The following is a 27,320-nucleotide window of genomic DNA, read 5'->3' on the forward strand; positions in this document are numbered from 1 at the left end:
AAAAGGGAAGGAGAGGGGGTTTATTTCCCAACCAATTGTGCTGCTCCCCTCTTACAGCAAAATAAAGCTGCAAATTAGCACAAAGCACTACAGGAACACGCTTCCAGGCCACATGAAACATCCCACTGATAATGCCAGGACGTGGGTGTCAAAGGGCACAGCTCTTCACACTGAAAGGAAAAACAGCACTCACTTCTGACTCTCCAAGACACTGAGAATAGTTGCAAGGAGGGCTTCTTAGGCTTTCCTTGAATTACGTACAGAATCCCAGCACGCCTGAGGCAGGCAGGGCCCTCTGGGTCCCCCAGTCACAGCCCCACTGCAGCAGGGCCACCCAGAGCAGGGTGCCCAGGCCCACAGCCAGGAGGCTTCTGGAGACCTCCGAGGAGGAGACCCCACAGCCTCTGGGCAGCGTGTGCCAGTGCTCCGTCACCTGCACAGCACAGAAGTGCTGCCTGCTGTTCAGAGGGAACCTCCTGTGCTCCAGTTTGTGCCCATGGCCTCTTGGTGCTGGCACTGGGGACAACTGGAAGGAGTCTGGCTCTGTTGTACTTGTGCTCTCCCTTCAGGTAATTATACAAATTGATGAAATCCCTTTGAGCCTCCGCTCCTAGCTGAGCATTCCAGCTCCCTCAGCCTTTCCTCACAGCAGAGGCGCTCCTTCATCTTCATTGCCCCACACTGGACTTTTTCTAGTAAGCCCACAGCTCTCTTGTACTGGGTGACCCAAAACTGGAACCAGTACTTCAGGCACAGCCCCACCAGTGCTATGTAGAGAAAGATCACTTCTGAGCTGCTGGCAATGCTCCAATGCAGCCAAGAATACTGCCATCCTTCTTAGCAGCAAGGGCATGCTGCCGGCTCCTGTTCAACTTGGCATCTGTGCGACCTTTTCCACTTTATGTTTATGGATCTGACTTAAATTTTTATTTTTGAATAGCTGGAAATAAATACATAATTCTTCAACGTGATTGTGAATACCTTAAAAGTGGGAAATAGATCTTGCTGGGTATCTACAAGTAGGAAGTCAACTCACAGAGACTCCTCTGAAATGCTGATTTCTCCTTACATAGATAAATGGTGGGTTTGGTCACCCGGTAGTATTTGGTCACCATGTTCCCCCCAGATGTGTCATTCATAGGGTTTCTAACTGCACTTCTTGTGTGTTGGTGTGAATCTATCATGGTCATTGGAAAAGCTCTACTCCAAAATCCCATTTTTCCTTATAGATAACAATGTAAAAGATGTATTTATATTCATAGTCCTCATTAATAACTTTGAAGCTATGAATTGAGTCACACAACAAAATCACAGTGAATGTACAGACCCCTTGAAACAACAGCACTGGGAAGCATTACGCACTGCATACTTTTGAAGGGAGTGTTAAATCTTAACTCTTAAGGACAATCTCAAGAGTCATAAATAAGACATGAAATGTACTATCATAAATAAAAAGGTACAAAATAGAAAATGCCACGAGCCCCACGCGTTATGTTTACTATTAAAGTGCGTGGTACCTCCAAAGTCACTTTTTCCCAACAACCACTGTTCCAAATTTCCCCGCTGGGATGAACCACTCTTCCAGTGGGTTAAGTCAAACAACTTCTAGCAAAGGGATTCTCACACTTTCTGTTTTTTTTCAAAGTCCACCTGCACTTTGGGATCCTCTCGGAATGCATTCAGCTCTGCTGAGAGACCAGCTGTGCATGTTTCAAGCAGCATTCTTTTAAATCCCGGTTAGGCAACACACAGACTGGAAACAGCCATTTTTGGAGAGCAAATAATGAGAAAAATGGGACCTCTTTTGTTCTGCTTTATTGAAACCAGGCATCCTCAAATCAGAGGCATTTAAAACATTTATTAGCGTTAATCATTGTAGGTTAAATAAAACACGGAAGGTACATCTTAGGGCAAAAATATTATTAGGTATGATACAATTAATATGTAAAACAGAGGTAAAGTATTAACAGATTGCAGCATCCCATACATGAAGCAAGTGGGTCCAGCCCAATCAAAGCCCTTACATAAACAAAACAGAGGAAGAGTACTTGGAAAGTGATTTTAAACTGACAATTTACCACTGACTCTGGCTTAAATAGTTAAGGGTAGAATAGTAAACTACATCATCACTGCACTGAAAAAGTCTGACTGTAGAGAGAATGCTCTCGTTACGATCTAATAATGCACACCATCATGTGCCATGAAAAATTACTGAGGAGACAAGGGACAATAGGTAACCTTCCTAGTAATTAACATATACCCATGGTATGTTTTAGCACTTCAGATAGACCCGCAGTACTATGAATAAAAATAATCAGGTTTTTTTTTTTAGTGTAACTTTAACATTTCCAAGTGCCAAATCTTGAATAATAATGACCTTTTCTATATTTCTCAGCTGCAAGACCAACTTTTCCACAATATGCCATTTTCATGCATAAGAATGGCACGTCAACGATTGTACCTACGTGTATCTCCACCTTCTTGCTACCCTCAGCCTGCAGCTTTAACTTCATAAAGGCAAAATGACCATAAACAAAAAATGTACTTACAGAATACAATGTTCAGTATATGAGACTCAGCCATAGTGAAAAAATACACTACTTGTCAGCGTAACAATAAAAAACTGTACTTACATACACACTCATATGCAGAGCATACATGAAAACGAGTTCCTTCATCATCCTTTTTTTATTACTTTTTTCAAACAAGCTCACGACAAGCCGGAAAAGCGAGTCGCATGCAGCTGAAGGGTCACAGCTGTGAGTCACGGTGCAAACAGACTCCATCAAACACACCTGGCAACACAGTGCACCCCAGTCCTGCTGCCAGCTCGCATGAGACAAGCAGTCTCCGACAGAGCCAGCACCAGCTGGCCGATGAGGAACCGCACACTGTTCTTATCGCTGTCAGGAGAGCAGAGCAGCGACAGAGTTAAATGCTCCTGTACAGTCATATAGCTTTCAACCGGCCATTAACCAGTAGGTAGTTACGATCGATGCTGAAAGTTTTGACTCAGAGATTGTTTGCTTCTCTGTCGTTTCTCTGGCTGTTTATGAAGGTGGTGGTACTTACTTTCCAAACAACAAAGGCAACAAAAGAAAGCAAAGATTTTACATGCGAAGATCACTATTTCTTAAGCCAACCATTCATGCACAAGAGTGGAAGAGGCAGGCTAAAGCTGCACTTCAGCTTTGACAAACAGCAGATAACCGACATCATCACTGAAGGCTGGCCCTATCTTAAAAGTAAACAGAATCTACTACATAGCACCGTGCCTTGCTGTTTTTACACATGAGACTCCAGAGTACTCTGCTGAAGCTCACCATAACCCAAGAGGCACTCAAGGCCAGGTTGGATGGGTCCTGGGCAGCTGAGCTGGTGGGTGGCAGCCCTCCTCATGGCAGGAGGTGGGCTTTGAGGTCCCTTCCAACCCAAACCATTCTGTGACTCCAAGATTCTACAAACTTATTCGAGTGAGTAAAAGAAGAATAAGGTGATTGAAATTTGGCCCACCTAATGCAAAAACAGCTTTGAGCCAACTTTGCTAGCATTTGAATTCTAAAATCTGCCAGAAATCCACTATAATGATTTCCAATTTTACACTATTTAAAGGCGTAACTCAAAAACCTGTTCTGAATCACAAGTAGCTTACTGGCAGCTGTGAGAACTGGTTGGTCAAGACAATATCTGTCCCATTCAGCTCCACACAAAAGGCCAGTTGTAGCCAAAATTAAGAGCATACAAAGTACTTGCAGAACTATCTTCCAAAGACTTCAGCCATCTCAAGTAAGGCTTAATGAGATTTTAAACATCACATTATGAAGACAGATACCATACAGATCTATGAAAAGTTAAAAATCAGTTATGCGTAACTATTATACATTGAGCTAAATTTTGTGTTAAAACATGTGGGTTCCACCTCACCTTGTTTTCTTGCTACCAGGTCTAGCCTTTCACAGATGGGCCACAGATCCCATCAATAGCATTAATCTGTGTTAGTGATCAGTTCCTATTAGTTTAGGCCACAGTGAACTCCCCTGCCCTACTGTAGTTGTCTGGGCTCCCCAAGTGGACTTGCATTGGGACGGGATATAAGGAAATGCTCTATTTTACTTTATTAAATCCCAGCCTTTAAGCCCAAATCATTTTCGAATGGAACTGTGGTTCTTTCAACAGCCTTGCGGAGATGTCTTGGATGGTCCCTAAAGGAGCCTTACCGACCATCAACTGTGATGACTGCTGAATTCTCATGTGAACAATGATGGATTATCAATAGAACACCCTAGTTTAGATTTCCAATTGAACTGATGAAAAAGCAAAATCAGTCACATGTATTCATAAGAGATGGAGGTGAAGAACACAGTTTTACATTATTTCTAGATCATAGCCATCTAGGGGATTTATTTTTCTACCACGTGCTGCAAATAAGCTTCAAAGGCATCATGCAGTAGTTCCTTCATATTGCATCCCCATGTTGCTGAAGAGACTATTCCACAGAGGAAGAGAATTGCACTTGTAAGGAAACACTCTACGTGCTTTATCAGGTTCCAGCCTTTAAGCCCAAACCATTTTTGCACAGAACTGTTGCTCTCTAACAGCCTTGCAGGGATGTGTTGGAGCGAGCCAGGGAAGGAGTCCTCCTGACCTCCAGGGGCAGCGTGGCATTCTTTTAGAAACAGAAGTGGGACTGTTAAGCTGAGAAATCTTTAGCCTGGGACACAAGATAGGGAGGAAACTTAGTAAGCAATAGAGATTAAGCTGGTATTTGTATTTTTAACAATTTCAGCAATTAATGAAGCGTATGCCTTGGAAATCATTTCAAGCAAAGTGCAGCTGCTGCTACTTCAGTTCTTTCCAGAGCAGTGGGGTCCAACAGCCTCCTTTGTGACAATTCCTTCTTTCACATGCACAGCTCCTCTTGACACAGATGTTGACTTGCAGCCTGAACAAACTGCACTTGCTCATCCTTCAGCTTCATTTTTCTAGTCAGCAAATTCAATTCAATTCTTGCTGGTATTTACTGAAAGCATAAGACAAAACTACAGATCTAGAAAAATACAGAAGCAGAGTCCAGCTAATAACAGTGGAGAAACTGGGCCAAAACTCAGGTTTTATGGGTTTTCGCACCGTATTATAAAACAGAAAACTCTAAAAACATGCCAAGTCCACTTTGTAATGTAAAAAGAGATTTTTTCGGTAGCAAATCTAGAATTTATATAAAAGGTTCTTTTTATTTAAAAAGGACAGTCATCAGCTGAAACAGGATCAGAATACTTGGACATTGTAATTTTGACAAGATATTAGAAAGGATTTTCCAAGTAGGTTTTACAAAATCCATTTGAAGTAAAGCTTTCTGGTCCTTGTGTTACTACTCACGGGAAGTATTGAAATTACTGCTTTCAAGATAAGGAGCCACGTCACTGAGATCATGAAGTCCTTTTTCCATGAAAGAGTAAATGGCGCTGTTTTTCAAGTAAATCTCAAAAGATCAAGTTGGGTCAGCAGCACCGCCTACCCGTCTGTGAAGTCTGCCTTCCAAGTTTGATTGCTCCATTGTTACCGTTTTCATGAGGATCTAAGGATGGAATTTGCTGACCTGAAATACATGAGGAGACAGTTAATTCAATTTTCCTGATGCAGTAACAACAAAGGCAGAAAACAGTTATGGTGATTTAGCTTGTGTAACAATTACATCTGTAAAATTTAACCAGAAAAGAAGCATCTTCTCTGTACCTTAAATCTTTCTCCCTTGCATCCTGCTTATTAAAGAACAGTATTTTCACACACACACATATATATATATATACATATTATAAGATATGTCTATCAAGCAAGTATTAAGGACATTGAAATTGTTATACATGTATTTCAAAAGCAGATATCTTACTGAGAGCTGAAACACTAAGATATGGAAAATTCTCAGCTTTCTTCTAGTTGCCCTTAAATGCAAATAGTGCCAGTTTAATGAGATCCTGACATTCCTAAATTTGCATGGCATTCAGTCGTTGTACGCCAGAATTTCACAAAGCACTGTAATTACACACATGCTGCCTGCACTTGGAAAAGAAAAACAAATCTGTTCTTTCCACTGCATTTTTCCATCCTTTGAGGGCTACCTACGTCTCCACAGTTGACAGCACTCGTTAATTAACAGCATCGCTCCCCAGCTCTCCTGACTTCTTCATTTTATGTGATGATTATTTTAAGCATTTGAAAGACTCTCAGCCAGAGCTCTCTCCCTAGGGAAGAAAGCACTGCTTCTCACCTCTCCCTTGTGTGCCCCTTCAGTACTGCTCCATCCTTGATCTTACTGGCTTAACTACTGATGGACAACATAACATGTGCTCAATAATCAGACTTACATGAGGGAAAACAAGATCCTCCCAGGTCCAGTCTATGCTTAGTCTCTCGTCAGGCCTGGCTTTTCAATTCCTCTCACTGAGTGATCTATTTTTTTCAGTATCTTAGAGAGCTTGCAGTAATTTCCTCACTGCGTTGTGGGTCTGCTGGATTTCTTTTTCCCTGAAACTGAATCTACTTTCTATGAATAACTCCTGTTTTTACTATTACCTATATTAACGAGTCAAATTGTTTAACACTTGCCACATGCCACTTTCAGTGACGATGATCATAATTCAGGTCAGTCTCAAGAGCTCAGATTTCCCCATCCTCTCCCATATTTACGGAGAAATTAAGGAGACAGTTGTCTCCTTCCAATTGCTCTATGAGTTACTTTTTTATGTTGAAATTTGGGTCCTGCAAAAAACCCAAGGGCGAAGGCAATGAATTAAAAGTATTCACGTAGAACCCAACTCCAACAAAATCAAACAGCAAAATTTCATTTGGAAAACTTGTCCATAAATAACCTTTGGTCAAATCCACCAAATTTTCACTTATCTTATTCTATCATTTCTGAACAGGCATATCATACCTCAGAAGTGTGACTCTTGAAGCAGATAACCTTGGTTTTCCATACAACTGAATGATAGGGCAAACATTTGCCATACTAATAAGCAGAAGTACTGCATTTGGTCCCAAACAGAGAGAAACAGGCATCTTGAGGGCTTAGGCATGTCTAAGCACTGACACTACAGTGCTGCACTTGCACTCTATTTTAGGTCACTAATATAGCAGCTTTACACCCTGCTTACAAATATAAAGTCTCATCAGAATACAAGTGCCCTTCTAAAGTAAAATAAAAAGCAGAATAGGTGGTCAGAGACATTACATGCATCAATTCTATCAGTTCTGTTTGAGACAGAATCTACTAGTTCTTAAAAAACTCTAAAATATGGGGAATGTGTCATCTGTAAGATGTTTTCCACAGAGGTAATGCTATCATTTTAGAAATGCACTTACCATTTTTAAAGCAGTTTGACCTCAGTATCAGCAAAAATAAAACTTTGGCCATTCGTCTCTGAGCACAATGTAGCTAAAAATAGTTAAGATCTATGAACATGATTTCCATATGAAACCATTATGCAAATAGTGCCTAAATGTGTTCTTCTAATGCCAAGTTTAGAAGAGGAAAGTTTGCACAGGCAAACTAGCTTAACTTTTATTTTAAAAGCTCACATTGGACCTCTATTTGTTTCTCATTCAACGTTTCACAGTTCTTATGAGTTCTGAGCGTCTCCAATAACACTCTGATGTGTATGCAAAGGATGAGGTAAGCTTATCTTTGTAGCGAAAACACTGCAGGTTTCAAAGTCAGAGAGCAGTTTGTCCAGTTCAGAACAGGACACCATACAGGTAGTTAAGAATCAAGTTGGTTCAATTCATTTCTCAAAATGATAAAGAAAAACCAAAGCAAGGACAACTACAAAGAGAAAAATCTGTAGACACAGTATTTGCTGATTCATTATTCCACCTTTGATCTTTAGTACTGTTTGTCATTAACCAGTCATGTTTTCTGCTGTTCAGTTAATCCCCTATGAATTCAACACAAGAAAATACAGTTTTAAACAGCTTAAAAGTTTACAAAAGCTTGAGATTTTTTCTTTAATAGGTGAGGTTTTTTTCCCTCACACTTTCTCCTGTCATCAGATTTAAGTCATTGAGTGAAACCATTTTAATCCTAGTAACAGGATTTATCCCTGCTGAGGGAACTTGTACCATCTGATGTGCAGCCAATGGGTAACTCTACTGGAACACAAAACTCACATAACTCTCACTACAGAGCAATGGATCTAGATAATAACAGCTGTCTCACAACCACACTGCAACAGGGAAAGGTTCGAGCACCAACAGCACACCAAGGATTAGCAGAGAAATGCTAAGCCTTCACCTGTGTCTTGTGCTTGTGAAACAGCTCAATCACTGTTGCTAAAAGGACTGTGATCATCTTAACTTGGAATTCAGCTATTGACAAATATAGCGTCTATATTGCTGACATCAATGCAATCCAGCTGGCACTGAGTCAGAACCAAAAGCGGTCATAAAATGAATTAATTTGAGAAAGTGTATACTCATTTGAGAAGTATTTTTCACCGTCATATGTGCCCTCCGTTCCAGAAGAATAACAGGTACTCACATGTGAGATAACCTATAGTTATTTTTTTCAGGCAGTTGACATCAGGTAGGAGCAGCAGGCCCCCAACACACAGCCCAACAATTCTCCTGCTTAAAAAATAAGTAGATTAAGACAATTCCTTTTCTGATCAGAGACTGCTCTGTTAATATGGAGTTGGCTCAAAAATTCCACAGGAGACAGAAGAGTTCTGTTGCTTAACTTAAACAAGACTACAAATAGAATACATTTTCCACATTTTTACAGAGCAGGATAGAGACAGCCACCTTGCCATCTGACAAAAGAATACTGAGAATGTGCTTTACGATTCCAGACAAAATGGTTCATCACATGGAGAAAAATAGATGTGCATACACTAATCTAAGAACTCCAGAGCTGAACTGGTGAAACGCAAACTTTAAGGTTATATTATTAAATTATCCTGTTAGAGAAGGTATAAAACTCCACATGGTTCCCATCGCTGACATTTCCATGGAGCAAAGTCTATGGATGCTGATTTCAAGTTAGATCTTTGCACCTGCATTAATCATCTAATTATAAATTCTGAATTGATTTCACTAATGTTTAGAGCATGTTTCATAAATTATTTTATGCAACAAAACTGTAAACGTTCACCTCTATGCATCTGTGCAGTGGTGCTGGGCTCCTCCGTGAGCTCATTCCAGTAAGCACATAATGGTGTGTAAAACAAACATCACAAGAGACTGCTCAAAGGTAGGATTACAGAAACATCAACATTCTAACGTGAACCTTGCAGGTTAACAGGTGGGAAGCATTAAACCGATCACATCTCCCACTTTCTAACACAGTTGAGGCAGCCCAGAATGAAGGTCAGGGTCTTCTTGATGCCTGGCTGAGTTCCAGCTCCTGCTATTAAATCTGAGATTTGTAATGCTAAGAGCTTAATTGGCACTCTGGGAATTGTGGTTTGGAGAGAGCCAGAGGCAAAGGGATTGAGAAATGAGAGGGAGGGAGGGACAAGAGGTAAACAAAATAGGAAGGGAGGAAAAGAAAACTGGAGCAGGAAGCAAGAGAGACAAGAGGGACTGGGTGACAGTTCTGCAAACAGAACTGACGAGAGGCAGATGGGGATTGCTCTGTTGCAGCTGGAAGCCTGATACATCATCACAGTAACAAAATCTGCTCCCTTTGTTCCTTTTTGAACGCAATGCTCCAGTTGTAAGTGTTGAACAGACTGTCATTTAGTGTGTGCAGCAGAAAGGGAAGTGGATGCCATCAGCCTTAGCTAGCACAGGCAGGTGATGAATTTCAAGTCCAAAAGCAATGCAGTATTATTACCTGGCAAAACTACTATTCTGCTAACGATAAGGGGCAAAACATCATCTTGCCCCACCAGGGCTTCCTGTGCATTTCTCCCATCTATTCTCTTTCTGGAAATTGGTTACAGCTTACAGAGGAAGGGGAAATTTTCACTGGGATGTGAAATCCATCTTGCTTGGCTACAAAGCAACAGCCACAGCTTTCTGACAACATGTTCTTAGAAGAGCTGGACTGCATCAAGCAGCAGCACAGCGGTTAGGCAATGGCCAGAATCCCTTCCTAAAAATGCTAGCTGTATCACACCAAGGTGAACCTGCAAAGTGTTGCTTTCTGTAACCCACATTACGAAGCACAGCCATCGGAGAAGGCATAACAGGATGAAGCAGGCACATCTTACCCAACATGTTGGGCATTTGCATGTATGACCTTTTGTACACTTATAGGATTTAGGACAGTCACACTCCTTATCTCCCCAAATCCTTTCATCCTCTGAAACCAGTTTCACTGGTACTTCAGAATTTCCTTCTATCTCCAAAGGGGGTTATAAAGTTTGGCCCAGCAGTCAGACTCTTTTCCTTTTCCTCTCCATACCTGCAGTGAAGCAGAATTCCCCCAGTTGAAGCTGACTGCTGTTTACTTCATGCATTAAGTTTTCACGCAAGGTAACACATTTACGATAAAAGGATATTGCATAATTAAACAGTTGCATTGCAATTATTTTAGTACTTCTAGCATCTCCAGCAACAAAAAAGCACAGAATTGCAACATCGAAGTTTTTGCCAGGTGAAACAGCAATACAATCACTTTGCTCACGTAATCAAAATAACACAGAAAAACGACAAATCTTAAATGCATCCAAGTAAATAACAGAATGCCTAATGGCTTTGATTACTCAGAGCTCCAATCTTGATATGAGGTAATTAACACTGAGTTGTTCTGGTTCACTGTCTGGTTCAGGTAGAAGAGCTCTCCTATTGTTGGAGGAAAACCATGACCTCACAGATTTAGAGTAGTCCAAAGGTGAGAAAATTTTGCTTCACTAATTAAAAATTGGAAAGCAAGATGAGAAATGATCCTTGAAAACAGCAAGCATAAAGTGTAAAGACTACAATGTCAAATGTAGGTAAGTTAGGGCAATGCTTTTCCATCTTATTCAAAACACTAACATCCTCCCACACACTTAAAAAAAAAAAAAATTCAGTTATGAGGTTGGGCTCATAGCAAATCACATGCCTGAAGTTGTGTAGTGTAAGTGTACATGAATTGCCTTGTAGTTTAAGTGTACTTGATCTGCTTAAGATGCTGTTACAGACCTCCCTAAAGTAGCTCACAGATCTCTGCAGATCAGCAGACAACAGGACGAAAGCCACACGAAGCCCTGAAATTGTCACCTGCAATTCCACCCATGGTGAAGCCATTTGAATTCAGGGCAACATCGAGTGTCTGCTGGTGGGAATCCACACTGTCCCACAGACAGACATTTCACACACTTCTCTGCAGTATGTTGAATAGATAACTGGATAAACTGTAAATCCTGGAAATTTTTTGTTTTGGTTTCGATCTCCCAGTACTTCTAAGAAATGAATATTTGAGTTACATCAAATATTCAGTATACCTGCTGCTGGCAAGGCATCAGAAAATCAATAGCTTAATGTGTTTGTAACTGAGCATTTACCACATGAAAGCTTGTATCTGGAGACAGAAACTCCCCGCTCTAATTAGCGAGCCTAGTTTAGGAAGAGCTCTTTTATACAGACTGTTAAACATGAGCCGGCCTCATTCTCTTGGCAGTAGCATCAGTAAGGCCAAATGCTGTAACAGCTCTTCACAAGCTCTCTGCAGAGTGACCCTGATTATCATTCCTCAAAACCTTTCTTGCACTTCACAGAAAATGCAGAAATGTTTCAACCTCCCTCTGGTAGGGCAGCAGCCCTCAGCATTTGTCAGACTTCAAGAAACAACGTGCACTCAGCATTTATTTGCTGTCTAAGCTCATGTTTATTACATATTTTATTTGGTAGGCATTCTCCAGCAGCCTATTGCCCTGTACCTGCTTACCTTTGGACCTGTGGAGGCAGAGGGTTGTTAACCCAGGAGGCACGGCCTCACCTCTGCCACATACAGAGGTTGGCTTTGTGCAACCTTCTGCTTCCTATCTGGGGCAGCTCCATGCTCAGATAACAAGCAATATGCACACACCAAAGAGAAACATCTGGGTGTGTACAAGGCTTGAATAATGTAACTGAGGCTTATTTTATTTGTTAAATGAGTGGGTGTCTGAGAATTACCAGGGCGTGATTGCTACTAAATTACAGTACACCTGGGGAAGCTTGTTTAGTCATTTAAAACCAGATGCATATGCTGCCTTCACAGGCAAAATCAACGGTCAGAGTATTAAAACTCCATAAACAGAAGGGATAACACAGACCTAGCATAACTCAGTGCACATTCACAACTTTACCAATATTTTTAAATGCATTCCTGGCCATTTTGCTGCTGCTGGAGTCTGTGCCAGTGACAAGCTCCCAGAAGCTGCTGGGGCTACAATTCTCCTAAGGCTGGGAACAAAAAAACCTACTATTTGCTTGCATAGACACTTATCTATTAAAAAAAAAAAAAAAAAAAAAAGGTAACAAAACCAGAACTACGGGAACGCATAGAAAAAAAAATCCACTATATCTCAAGCTTTTTTAATGTCAAAACCTTTCAAAAAGATATTTGAAAAAATTCAGTCCAAGCAGGAAATATACATACAGCTGTAGTACTGACATTCTTTTCTTGTTTACAGAGAAATAAGCAGCCATGTGACATTTTACAACCACTAGCAAGCCTTCAGCCAGGTGCTGCTAAATGTGAGTCAGGTTAAGTCACCTGGCTTGCCATTGGAAATCAGAGGTACAACACACAGCCTGAAGCTGCACTCTGTTATGCAGTTCATTGTTTTCCAACCTTAATGATTCTATTATGTAATTTTTACCCGTTATACTATTTTGCCCCATTCACAGTATTTTCTCTAGAAAAGAGACAGTTGTCACTCCAGGAAGGAGAAATGATTAGAATATCACGGAATCACAGAATTGTAGGGGTTGGAAGGGATCTCTAAAGACCGAGTCCAACCCTCCAAATCCCTGGAAAATAAAAGCAGAAGCAAGCAGGAGGTAACTTTTTAGATAAAACATCAAACTGTAGTCTGTTCTTTGCAACTATTTCAAGATTTTTTTAAATGGAGGAGCTCTCCACACACAATGGAATCACCTCTTAAATCTAGGCTGCAAAACAGGCAATACATAAAGAGAGTCTACCTACAAAAGCCACTGTGAGTACTGCTGCCTCTTTGCCAAGAGGCTGGGGAGCTGCACCCCGACCTTCTGCAGAAAGATAATGAGAAAGGCACATGTTCCCAGGTAATGTGAAAACAGAACCAAAGTACAACCTATATGACACTACGTGAATAAGACTGTCAGCAGGGTTGGAGATGTGGCCACTAGGAGACTTTATACACAGGAAACAGAAATTCTGATGTGCAATTTTTGGGCCAAAGTGAGATTTTTTTGGAAGTTGCAGCCTGCTCACAGATTAGAAAGTTATCCATGCCCTTTTCCCAGTCTTTATTATAGTAAGTCACTCACTTACTAGTTAAGTACTTCTCACGTGGTTTTCACTGTATTTCTGTAAACAGATACTACTAAATCTTTCTTTTCTCTCCTTTGAGCACTCAATAAGGTCATGAGTACATCCAGACCTAATATTTCTATATATAGAAATAATTGCCTGTGGTATTAAATGCACTTGCCTGCTTATCTAGTTCATACTAAATTCAATTTAGCTGATTTTCCTCATCTAATATATCCATTATTCGGGGCAGCACACACTGGCAGATGCAGCGCTGCCTATCAAAGACAGAAACTAATTAGCTAATTATGTGGCAAGGATGAGTTACTCTGCTAGAACATTCACAACCATCAGACACAGGCAATCAAGTAGACTATCTCAAGAAAGAACTGCTTCCTCCAGACAGCCATGTTACACATTCATATTTTTTAGAAGGAGGTAAGACAAAGGTCGTGTACTCTAGGAATATCAGTTCCCATTAACTGTTTCAAATACAACCCACATAAGCAAAGCTATACTTGAGCAGGGTGTGTCTCTGACAAAACACAGTAGATAATGCAAATTGATTACAACTGAGGGGAGCATTAGATGCCATCTATCTTGACTTCAGTAGGACTTCGGACATTTTGTCCTACAGCATGCTAATACAGCCAGGTTGGGATGTTACAGCCCAGACAAGCAGACTACCTGCATGAAAAGTCATCAGACTTGAAGGTTGCTGTTTAACAGTATCTGTCTACCTGTAAGCCAGTTCCAAGTGGAGTAATTCAGATATCTAGTATAACATTTTACCAGCAGTCTGAAGGAGAAAAAAATATGCATGCACTTCAAGACTGCAAATGATACCAAGCTCAGAAGTGCAGTCCATACACTTAAGGGCAGGGCTGCTGATCAGGGGGTGTTAGGCTGGAGGGAGGAGTGGGCTAACAGGAATCTTACGTGATCCAGAAATGACAAATGCCAAGTCCTGCAAATGGGGAGGAAGAGCCCCTGGCAGCAAGACAGGACTGGCTGCCCAGGGTAATGTTCTTCCAAAAACGACCTGAAGTCAGGCAGTATGCTGAACACAATCCAGCACTGCACCCTAGCAGCAAAAATGGCCAATAGCATCCTGAGCCATACCAGCAACAGTCAATAGATCATGTCAAGCAGTTAGCTCCTTCTAGATGGTGTAATGCCTGTTAAGTAACACATTCAGTTTGGAGCACCATGATACAAAAGAAATGTTGACAGACTGGTGTGGCAGTAGCCATGAATTGAACCAGGGAAGGTTCTGACTTGATATGGAATTGAGAGGGGAGAAGGCGGCATGCCACTGGGAAGACTATTTAAGTACTCAGCTGCCTGGAGAGGCTTTGGAACCTCTATTCTTGGGCCTAGCTGAAAAAAGATCCTAGCAACCTGGTACTGAATTCATTAGCAGGCCTGCTCTGAGCAAGATGATGGACTGAAGGTCTTCCAAGGTCCCTTCCAACCCACAAGGTCCTGTGATTCTCCCCCAATTCCAGCCAGAGATCAAAAGTGGAATACCTAGAACAACTTAACAAGACGTTTTCTGAAGCCTGTAAGAAATGTCAGTCTCATCTTGTTTAAAAGATCTGGAGAGAAAAATACCATTTCTAAATGGATTCCACTGCAATGACTACTTTCTACTTATCGTAGCCTTCCAGGCACATTTTTTAACGCTTAAGCTTTTATCAACATGATGATAAGATCAACAGTATCTCCTCCACAGCAGACTTGGTCTGAAACAGAAGATATGACCCCAGTTCAGGATTTAGACACAGACTTAAAAAGGAAGAGGCTTACCCTGTATCTACTATATGTACTATATTTTGCTCTAAAATTTTCGAAGTTACTCTTAGTTTACATTCGTATAAACAGCAGTCACACTACTGGCCCAGTGTAGTTCTTGATGTCCATGGCAAATAATCTTTAGAACCAAAACAGATGACTATTTTCAGAAGCCTTCTAAACAATTACTGCTAAAAATAAATTAATATTTACATTTTGTTTGCATGTTAATTTACTTACTTATTCCTTGAAAGAGTTCTTCAATGTTAACAGCATTCTTTGCACTGGTTTCAACAACAATTGCACCTATAGATTCTGCATATTCTTTGGCATCCTTCATAGGTACCTCTCTAAAAAAAAAAAAAAAAAAAAAAAAAAAAAAAAGACAAAAGCAATTTATAAAACAAAATTAATTAAAAAAAATCATATTAGTTTCCAAGTTGTATTTGCTCAAATATTTATCTCAGAATGAATAGAACATGTCAATAAACAATTTCTGCTTTCACCTTGGCCCACATTGGTAACAACTAAATAAATCAAGATAGCTAGATCCAAGGTATGAAAGGCCTTTACAGACTTTACAAAATAATTTGTATGAAAGAGCCCTGGTTGTTTTTTTTCCTGAGTGTGTCATGTAGTAATCTTAGGAAGGTAATCATCTCCTTGTTCAAATTTTTGTTCAAATTAACTATTTTGATCATGTACTCAATTCCTTTCAAGAACTCATAGCAGTGAGTTCTTACAAACAAGATTATCACATCAGTATTGTGGGTTAAAAGTGCACCAAATATCTCCAGGCACAGTTATTTCCCCATCATCTCCCAAAATAGCTTCACTTTCATGCTCTTTTTAATTTCTCAAACATATTTGACATGATTATGATTCACATCTCAGGTTGTTACAGATGCCTGCCTACCTGAACATTTCCAAGCAGAAACACACTTAAAAAGTGTTACAGCTGAATGCTGTCAATCCACTACAATCCATACGTTAAATAAGTTTGAAGGTTCCTGTAGTGAAGCACTGAAATCTCAAAACACACCCTAGTCAGAAAAGCATTACTATGTTCTTTTTTCCTGCCAAGGAAGTGTCATCTTTTTCTTGTTTTGTCAGTTAATCAAACTTAAAACATCAGAATTCCACCAATGACCGAGTTCTCTGACCTACTGTTGAATTCATGCCTGAAAAAAAGTGGGTTAACTTGAATGGCAATCACACTTGTTTGTCCTTTAAACTTGACCTTGATAAGTACAGAACACTAGAGAAAGACCTACAACTCTGATGGACCAAGCAGCAAGCAGCACTGCCCTCACCAAGCATTCAGACAATATACTGTACGGCTGCTGTGAAAGAAAACAATATTAGCATCATAGGTCTAAATGCCTGAAATGCATAAGAAAGTAATATGGATTCTGAAAGAAATATGAAAGCCATTGATTTCAGATGCATTGTCAAGAACTACTTAAGAATACAGTACACTGATGGAAAGAAACCAATCTGTGCCATGTCACAAAAATGGCACCATTCTCAAATCACTGGTGAGATGTCCTTATTTTGCAGCCACCACTTCATACGTGAAGAGTTGGTAAATTCAGTTTACAACACACAAGATGTCTCTGCTTCAGACACACAGCAAACTCCATACTGACGCTGTAGCTGCTTGAGCCAGCTGGCAAAGCTGATTCTTATTGCGTCCTTTATTGTCCGCAACCACTGCTGTTCCTGTCTTTGAGCAACAGCTCAGAAAGTGAATGCTGACACATGAATGCACGCTGAAACACCAGGCTGCCAGTATTATTTTTCTTCCAGTTGTTCCATACGTCAAATGATGTGTGCTTTGTGTGGCTTTTACTGTTGCCTGCTGCATACCCAGTGTTTGCTTTTCACCACACCACAGCAGTGCATTAATCCAGAGACTCCTAGTGCAAATTATTCCTAGGAGTGCCTCAGTCCTTAACAGAAGGTACCTACATGGGAATGCAGCAATGTAATTTCTTAGTTTACAGAGGTATATTATTTTAAATAATTCAGGTCTGCTTCTCATGGGAAAGACAGTGAGGCAGAATAATTGCCTGATTTATTACAAGTGGTTTCAAAAAAATTAAACTTCAATAACAATATTTGGATCCAGAGCTTATTTCCATGACTCACTGGCATGGAGAAGGCACGGAGAAGGCAGCATTCCCCTCACTAATTCTGAAATGGCACCATGAAAAGTACTACACCTGTGGATGGCCATGGAAACACACACACACACACACACACACACACACACACACACACACAAAGGGACTTAACCACACTGAAGGCAGAATTTCAGAGTGTAGAGTCATATAACAGTCCTGTGATTTGGGCAAGAAAGCAAACTTAAGAATTCCAGGAAAAATTAAAACAGCAGCAAGGCAGTGCCTCAAAACTTGTTAGCCCTTTCTTCAAGGCTCGTCAGCCCTGTCAGTATTTCCTAACATCTGCAGGATGTTAGGAAATACTACTTTCCCAAAAGAGTGGTCAGGTACTGGAATGGGCTGCCCAGGGAGGTGGTGGAACCCTGGCGGTGTTCAAGGAACGTCTGGACATTTTGTTGAGGGACATGGTTTAGTGAGAGCTGTTGGTGATAGGTGGATGGTTGGACTGGATGATCTCATAAGTCTTTTCCAACCTTGGTGTTTCTATGATTCTATGATAACATTTCTAAAGCAAGTCTTTAAACTTCCAAGGACATGGGCATTAAACATGCCACCCATGATGGAACTGCTACATATAACAAGCAGAGTTATCACAGCCTGGATGTCAATAAGGCTGAGATTCTACTTCATCCAAAACAAAACGCACAAAAGATCTCAATTATTTTACTTCATCCTCTCTCCAACACATACTGTTGATTCAATTCTCATTGAGATATCCTAAATAGCTACTGAATTAAAAACATATTCCAGATGGGGAGAGTGAAGACCAAAGCAGGATATTCAGCTGAATTCCCTAAGTAAGGACCCAGAAGTTTCCCGTGAGCGTGATTTGTTAGGAAGATGCATCATATTGTTATAGAAGTAAACACTATTGTTACAACTACTGATTTCTGTAATGCTCAAAAGATATTTTCAACTCTTGCAATATTTCATTCAGTTCTCAGCTCTAATCTTTGAAACTTTTTCCATGATCCATCAAGATTACTATTACTTAAAAGCATACTAAATACTGAACAGTACAATACTTAACAGTAATTACAACAAAGATAGACATTTATACTAATAAAACTGTTTGTCAAGCAATAGAAAATCCTTCAGTGTGGGGAGAAGACATTTACTTTAGTAGCATGCCAAGAACTGCTGATAACCTATTAACAACACTGAGAAAAGCAGCACGACTCCTGAATGACCCAAATCCATCTGGCAGATCACACAGTTTTTAGGCTCTAAATGAGGAGAGTAACATGGTCAATAATTATGAGAAACAGTGCCAGTCTTCTGCCAAAGGAAAAGAATCATTTCTTATTGTTCCCATTCATCCCTCTTTATACTGTCTCCCACAGTCATAGAGATGGCAGAAAAAAATGAGCTGGAATCTGGTCAGCCAGTCCTCTTTTGTTTCTATTTGTACTTGTTCATAAAGCAGCTGTTTCTTTAATTCCCAACAAAACATCTGCCAGAAGTTCCATGAAGCCAAATAAAGATGTAAAAATGCATGCAAACATTTGTGTGCTACAATCATTTTTAAATTCTGTGCCCAAAGACTTATCTCTAATGAGCAGAAATACAACATGATAAATTGGTGACACATTTCACCTATAGACATTTTTATTGAAGTCACTTTTAAGACAAAGCAGCCAGAGAACAGATAAAGTTGCATGTACTGCAGATATCAGAGTTCTGGAAAAAACTGAAAATGTACAATATATGATACTCTGCTCCCTGTCCATCAAAAATCTTTTTAAATGGGCATCACTGGATGAATTTTTGAAAGAGAAAAAGACAGGTGATGCAGAGGAAAATAACAGAAATGAAAAAAATACTCAAAATTTTTCATGATTATGGCAGGGAGAATCAACAAAATGAATAAGAACCATTAGTACATTGAGGACAACAAGCACCCTGCAAGCACCAAGACATTTTGCACATGGAAGAGCTTAGTGCCAAACAGGCCACAAATAAAGTGATCAGTTGAAAAAAACTTGGTGGGGAAAAAAAAAAAAAAAAATAGAATCATAGTCATTCCATGAGGAACCACAGTACTCTCACAACATTTCTGCAATGCAAGTTTTTCTTCATGTTCCCACATTGTCCTGTTTGGAGGGGAATGTATTTTAAAGCTTACTGTCATGGCAATTGCTACCAAAAGGGAGGGACTGGGTAGCTGTGGATGCATTTGCAATTAATGCCATTTGTGATGATCTCCAAACTTATTATCCTTAATATTTTTCACTTCAATGATTCAGCAGCTAGAGAGTGTATATTCCACAAATATAGAAGAAGGACAGTAAAGAAGGAGTTAAAAGTGCATAATTCATGTCAAGCTGCTTCTGGTGAGGTTGCACATTAGCAGGAACACTAGTGTTTTCAGGAAAAGACTTGATACAGTTGACCAAGACGATACACTACCGTACAACAAAGCAAGCTGGTTACCTGAAGGAAGAAACTGCAATCAAAACCACCACAATCAAAACAAGAGCAAAAATGGATGCATTACCTGATATCAGAAAGATCACATTTATTTCCAGCGATGGCCATTACAATGTTTTCTGGACCATGTTCTTTTAGCTCTTTCACCCATTTCTTCAAAGTATGAAATGAATCCTAAGGCAAAGAAATGATAAAAGCCTAGTTGCCATTTAGGTATTTACTAATCTCTTTCTCAATTCAGAGGAATACAGCTTTGGCAGTATTAGTGAAATAATAGTTTCATACATCATAAGGCCAAAAGACGACTGCTGGATCTAGATAGTCTGCTTTTCAAACTTCAACTCATAAGATTGCCCCAAATTAATTCTATCTTGAATTTGTTCTTTTTCTCCTTCCCATCCCCAAGTAGTACTGAATGTTTTTCTTAATTACCATTGATGAAGAAACTGCCACAGCTCTTCTTTTAAGTTTATCATTTGATTTCCTCCATTTTTAATGTAAGCTTCATTTGTCTCATTTCAACTTCTGCCTTGGCTTGTCTCAATCACTGTCATGTGTACAGTACTGTCTAGGAAAGCTTTCAGAAACCCCTTTCTGCCCTTCACCCACCCACACCTCTACATTTCCAAATTCATACCTGGTAAACCCCAATTTACTCATTTGTAATCCTAAGAGACAGGTGACAACTTAGCTGTTTGTTTTTTTCCCCCCTCCAAGTACAAAAATCACTTTCTGATTCCACCTACTCTCTTACTAGCACATTTTCCAATTTCAGCACCCTAGTGAACTAATAGCATTAAAATCACTTTTGTTCCTAGAGATATTGGTTTTAATGCATGGTTAAAATTATTACTGAAATTCAAACAGAGATTCTAGGTATATTAAAAACCATTTCCTCCCAATAGATGTGCACATATAAGTTCTCTCTAAACCAGTGAGGCTGTATCAACATCTCTGCAGGGAGAGAACCGTCAGTCATTTGGGAAAAAACATCTGTATTCTCAGAATACTGAGCATCAAGAAGTGAAATACAGATCCTCTTTGCACTTCTATTTTTCCCTCTTCAATTTGTCAGCTGTTCCACATATGTTTGGAAAAAGGCTGATAAAACTAAGCTCTATCCTTATAACACACTGCAAGATCAACCATCAGACATAAGTTACAAATAAGCATCAGTCAAGCTTAATTCATTTTTCATCTTTTCTTGGCAAATTAGCAAAGGGGAGAAGTGCCACTGTGTTAAAGTAGCTACCATTCTCAGCCACAGGTGATGGGAGGGAATAGTATCACAGCATATTTCCCTGTCTAAGCAGACAGGGAAATAAAACTCCTCCAACATGCAGCCTCCAAACTTTCATCTGGACAAAGTCTAAACATCACAGCAGAAGTTGATATTTATTTCCTCAGGCAGGTGGACACCTCCATCCAGATCTGCACAAACTGCAGAAGCATATGAACCCTGCTGGCATTAACATATAACTACTTCTCAGGTCGTGAGTTTCATCCCAAACTTGAGCTGCCCAAGTAGAGAAGTTACCAGAGGCAAGAATTGTGTCAGAAGTCTTACCTGTTTGGTGATATCATAAACTATCACAGCTGCTGCTGAACCTCTGTAGTACATCGGAGCCAAGGAATGAAACTGTTAAAACATCCCCCCCCCCCAAAAAAAAGAAAAAAAGAATAAAACACCATGAATAAATCAGAATTATCACACTTTGTCAAATCACAAAAATATGTAATGGCTGGACTACAGACTTTCACCCACTACAGTTCTCTGTAGCGGTTGCCAGTCTCTAATTTTCCTTAAATCCCACTGAATTAATGAGTCAGTCCTCCTTTTTCTCCTGACGCTCCTCATCCTGCTGGATTTATGTGAACAGCACTATAGGCTCTATGCATCTTTTCCATCACAGTGCACAGACTGAGGAGAAGTTTTGACACGAAGATCCCCTACTTTTGCAGGCCTCACCTGACAGTACACATATCCCATATGCTGGCAAGGCCCAATGTTTTGCTCTCAATTTTTAACAGGCTGAATTCAGTATAGGGTTGAGGTTTACAATAACGCTGCAAAAATCAGATAAATGACTTGTTAGAAAACCATAAGCACCAGCCACGCTTAGTTATCCTACAGCAGTGCAAAAAAACATGGTTCTTGCCATTTGAAGCTGGTGTTACTCCTTAGCTTTTTGTTTCAAGTCAGACATCCTTTCAAAAAAAAAAAAAAAAAAGCAATAAATATTACTGTAACAACAGCTTGCCAATGAACAGTGTAATTTTCATAATTGACCATGACTAAGCAGCTGATATAGAATTCCAACTCATAATTACACAGAGAAAGGACGTCAAGAAGTTTTACTGCTGATTCACCTAAAGCTATTCTTAAGTAAAGCAAAAATAAGCCATCTCAGAAAACACACTTAGGTCACAGAGCTATACTGTAGACTTGTGTGTGCAAAGAAAGGGATCTGTAGGAGCTGCATACAAAACTGCAGCCAGTAACTCAGGCCAGCTCCTAAATCAGCTGTGTTATTAGGGCAAGGTATGTCTTCCAGTGCCTTTGCACAGATCCATCTGCCACAAACCTCTTAAAACTGTAGCTCCAGGCTGAGCACTTTGACCTACACAGCCAAGGAACACAAGCTCCATGTTTCATGCTGTTTCACACACAACAGAAGCAGCAAGTTATTTGTAAGAATCCGAGACCAGGCCACTCGCCAGTGTGTAAGCTGTTCACAGACCACAATCCCAGCCCAAGGTCAGTGCCTTCCCTTACCAAGAGAAAGCACGTGAGAACAGTGAGTGTGACAGATGGCCAAGGGCTGAAATGCATTGGGGAGCAATGCAGGTGGAATCATTCATTAATACGAGAAAAGAGCAGGAAAGGGGGCTGAGAAAAGAAGAGAGGAATCCATCAAGAAGCCAGGTATAAAGGAAAGGGATCAGCAAAGATCCTGAGGGAGTTGGGTAGATGCCCATCTGCCCATCTTAGATTGTAGCATCACTCTTTACAAACTTAATGCAGTAGTAAATAAGTAAACCCCAGGCTAAGCCAAAAGGAAGGGGCAGAAAAGCGTGGCAGAGAAAAAGGATGAAGGACAGGAGCACTAGAAGACAAATTGACACTGGTTTAGGTCACACTCAAGTAGTTCTTTGCTTGCAAAACTGCTTTGTGCTCCCTGTGGGTACAATCTATTTCCACAATCAGACTCACTCTTCCTCCTATAATCACAGAATCATATGAAGTTTGGAAAAGACCACTAAAATAATTTAGTCCAACTACTGACCCACCACCACCATGCCCACTAACCCACGTCCCTAATATAACGAGAAGGTAAAAACCAAAACAAGAAAAATCTCTTTTGAAACCTTTTGGGAGATTAATTAATCACTTAACAGCGTGTTGCATTCCAGTAGCAGCAAGACCAGATTAAGTCAGCTGAGCCCTTCCTTGTGTCAAGAAACAGAACCTGGCACGCAGAGGTGCAGAACACAGAAGGAATGCAGTTCCTCTGCTGTTTAAGACAAAGTAATCTGTTCAGATATTCCAGCTCCTTACAAGCTTGCAAAGAGGGTGGGCAAGACAACAGCATGAGAGTTCAGAAAGGCAACTGCCTATGAAAGGCCCTGAAGTTCAGTAGAGTTGTTGGTAAAGAAAGTGTGACTTCCCTGCCCTACAAAGCTGAAAATCTATTTACTTGCTCAGTCAGCAGGACAGTTATTTCCACTTTCATTAGTTTACATTAACATTCTAGCTATAAGGTATTTTAAGAAGAGAAAATACATCATCCATATTTGGACAGTTTTGTTTTTGTTTTTTTAAATGTTATTACTGATTTCATCCAGGATAAAAGTTCATATTCCTATTTGGGTAAAGTTGACACTCAGCATCTCGTATTTTACACTGGAAAAAGTGATCAAAAATGGTATTTCAATGCACCTTAATGCAATTTCTTGAAGTCTGTGAGGAAAAAAAACCAACAAGGTGCACTAGACACAGCTAGCATCAGTTATTACAGTACAGATTACCTACAAAATAAAACAAAAATTATATCCTCTTTGTGATTACTTTCATAGAGTCTAATAACAAGTATCATGATATATTGTGTTCCAGTCATAACAAATCACTGTGTTCTCAATAAAAGAAAAATTATATTTGCAGCACTGAATAAATCAACAGACACTGAAAAATTTGTAACTGGGGATCATTTTGATCAACTAATATAAAACTCTCTTAACAAACGTGTTTTATCAGCATGGATTTTCAAAGGTTACAAACAAAGCAGTAAAAATATGAAGCAAATAACTAGGCTCACTGAATGCTTCCCTGTCACCCTTTCTTTTTTTAGTTTCACTGCCCAAAAGCAAAGTCGTCTTGAACATTTTTCTGGCCTAATTACCTGAAGAAAAAAAAAAAAAAGTCACACAAAATTAATTAAAAAGATACAAAATACTAACGTGCACATTTCTTACCTGCCAAGGACCAAATGTGGGACAGAAGCACCAAAACAAGTGTCACGCAAAAAAGCAGCCCACAAAATTAAATCTCATGAGATCAGCTTTCGTATTAGAAAATTACAATGTCTATAACCTTGGTTTTATAGCTCGATATTTCTGTATCCAGAAATTCCCAAGAAAATTAAGAGAAACAGGAGCAGTTCAGGATTTGGAACAAGAACAACTCTGCTTCTCAAGAAGAGCTATCTGAAAGCTGAGGGCTGCAACTACTCAAATTCTGAATACCTAGCTCGAATGACTAAAATTCAAGAATTCAAGCATCAACACTTCCCTTTACCTGAAAGATCAATTCTGAGCAGTATTTTGCTTTGCCAGTCCTTTAAATCAGGCTCTTTTGGTCCAAAGATGGTATGCAAGGAAGGCAGAGTCGAATGCCAGCATCCCTTTTGGGCACTTGGAATACCTCCCGTCTTTACGATGACCAAACCATCCTTAGTAGCTCATCCAACAGGGAAATTTAGAAGTCCTGTACCTCTCATTTAGCAACCACAAGAAAGTTGCCAATTTGCACCAGAGTGTCAAGGTAGCACACAGGAAATACCGATCAGTCACAGAGTAGCTTGAAAAACTCTTGTAGGGTTTGGTAACAACTTGTGATGGTGAGGTCACTGATGTTGCCAATAAAACAGTCATATTGTAGGGGCATGTTCCAATTCAACAGCTATAACCAGGATAAATGGGCCATTCAAAATATAAGCAAGGAACCTATTTTACCATATACATACCAAAGAACAAAATTCATAACTTGAGTAGTTTTTTGGACAATCTTTATGACTCTTCCCCTTAGAAAGAGTCACAGAAATATTAACGAGAAGCTCAGCTAGTATCAGAGCGCCTTTGCATTCACACTGTTCTCTATCAATGCTCTCCCTTTCCACTTGTGGTTCACTACCTTCCCTCTGTAAGAAAGAAGCTATGAGGCTAAGCACGTGTTACAAAATTTCCTCCAAAATCAGGCCCCCTTTTTCTCTCAGAATCTGAATAGAGAGAGCACCACGTAGCCCTGCACCATGAATTCAGTCTTAAGCGATGCAAATGGAAGTTCTGCATAACCAAATTCCAGGAGTTTGGGGAGATTTTGCAACCCTAGATCCGGCCGTCTCACCGAAGTATTTGCAAAGGGCAGAAAATGGAAGCAATAAGGTATTAAGGAATTCATCACCTAGTTAAAAGCTCAGCGACTTTTTCCATGAAAGCCCTTCTTCTTTGTATTTCCTGTGTATCTCATTGTGGAGGAGGGTATATTTGGTTTTAGGAAATGCTTTTTACATTTCTGTTGTACTAAGTGCACAGAATGGGGAAGAAGAAAAACCCACAAAGTATCTACATTGGAATACTTAGAAGAAAAATTACAAAGGGAGCATAACATAAATCACACCCAAGCTCTGGCAGTGAAAGTCTCTTAACCATGTCTTGTGTAACATTGGTTTAGAAAGAAAGAGAGGCCAAATGAATATAGGGAAAAAGAAAAAAAAGAGAAAAAAAACACTACTGTTCCTGCCTATTTATAACAAGGCTGACAAATCCTGCTGAAGACAGCTTGGCTTCACTCAGTCTGCCAGGAACACCAAAGAGCAATAATTCACATCTGCAGCTCTTTGCATCCTGGAGCACTACACCCCAGCGCTGGCTCATTGCCACACCAGGCTGCCTCCTCCAAACTCCACAAATAAAAAAACAGAAAAACAAGAAACAGAAAATACTCAGCCTCTCCTCTGGATTGCATCCTGGTCTGTAAATAGAATCACTCGCTCTTGCTGTAAAAGGATTACAATTTTGCCCTTCTGCATAGCCATAAGGGTAAGGATGTACAGCACAAGCAGAACCAGTGCACTACAGGTACTGCACACCTCACATTAAGGGCTGAATTTAGACTGCATTTCCCACATGCTCTTTTCAAGCATCTGTAGGTAGGTATCAGCACAAAACTGCTACAATCGTTTGACTAGATTTCATTCCCATTTTTGAGAAGCTGCTCTTTGATTTAATTACATACATGCAGCTGAGTGGCCAGGATCCCGTTTCCCTGGCTGCTCTCAATGCACATTGCACAAGCCCATTGCAGCAGCCTGTGCACCATTAACAGCACACATCTATAGGCATTAAATACTACAAATACTTTTTTTTTTTTTTTTTTTAAAATCATCTTCAAGGCAGTATCTGCCAAGAAGCAGAAAATCCCAGGTATGGAGCAAAGCAAAGGCAATGAACCATAAGTGTCAAACAAATTATCCTGAAACATAAGCTTCTCGCACAAGCAGCAGCAAAGGGAGGGATAAAAAATTCCTGACATTCTCAGCTGGCAAAGAGTGAATGGAAAAATGTTATGCATGAATGCCACTATCAGATATGACTTGGCATTTTATAACCTTGAGTAGGTTTTGCTGCCATGATTCAAGACTGAGAAGAAAGCTTAAAAATGTACAGGTTTTCTCACATCGTTTCACAAAGGCTAGAAAAAGGGAAAAAAAAAATACATCAGTTAGATGCTATCCCTGTAAGGATATACAAGAAATCTCAGGATCTGCAAGCTCAGTAAGACACATAAGATATGTCTGCCTCTGAGCTCCTTGTCTTTTTGCTAGTTAAACTGATGACGATTTAGTAAAAAAGGAGGAGCTTTTTTCTCAGATATCTAAGAACTCCAAAAGTGAGGAGGGAAAAACGCCAACATTTTAGGATAATTTTTTTAAAGACATTTCAAGAGAGGAAAAAAAAAAAAAAAAAAATCACAGCACATCGGAGAAATGAGCTGTGCTGAGCTCTTCAGAAGTTCACAGTCATCAAGCACAGTGTTACAAAGATACCACACCGAAACCACGGCTTGTGCTCAGACTACACATGCAAGATTGTTGAAGCTTAAGAAATACATCTGCATGCACTAACTTAACCTTGCTTTATATTAATTTTATCTTTTTTAGGATGAACATATTTGCTCACTCATTCCAGTGCCATTTGTGCTCTTACAA

The 27,320-nt window shown here is 39.9% G+C and overlaps 1 protein-coding gene across 3 annotated transcripts in view; it reads right to left on the bottom strand.

Annotated features, from left to right (window-relative positions):
- Positions 1 to 1,796: 1,796 nt before the first annotated feature.
- Positions 1,797 to 27,320, bottom strand: part of RAB31 (RAB31, member RAS oncogene family) — a 58,868-nt gene continuing 33,344 nt past the window's right edge. For all 3 annotated transcript variants that reach the window (XM_085220771.1, XM_085220769.1, XM_085220770.1), the window contains exons 4-7: positions 21,401 to 21,472; positions 19,901 to 20,007; positions 15,458 to 15,567; positions 1,797 to 5,596 (exon numbers count right to left, since the gene is read on the bottom strand). In XM_085220771.1, coding sequence (XP_085076897.1) covers positions 5,499 to 5,596; positions 15,458 to 15,567; positions 19,901 to 20,007; positions 21,401 to 21,472 — 387 coding nt within the window. In that variant the 3' untranslated portion in view covers positions 1,797 to 5,498. The remainder of the gene's footprint in view (positions 5,597 to 15,457; positions 15,568 to 19,900; positions 20,008 to 21,400; positions 21,473 to 27,320) is intronic.

This window comes from Meleagris gallopavo, chromosome 3 (assembly GCF_905368555.1).
Source record: "Meleagris gallopavo chromosome 3, MGAL_WU_HG_1.1, whole genome shotgun sequence".
In the NCBI taxonomy this organism is placed as follows: domain Eukaryota; kingdom Metazoa; phylum Chordata; class Aves; order Galliformes; family Phasianidae; genus Meleagris; species Meleagris gallopavo.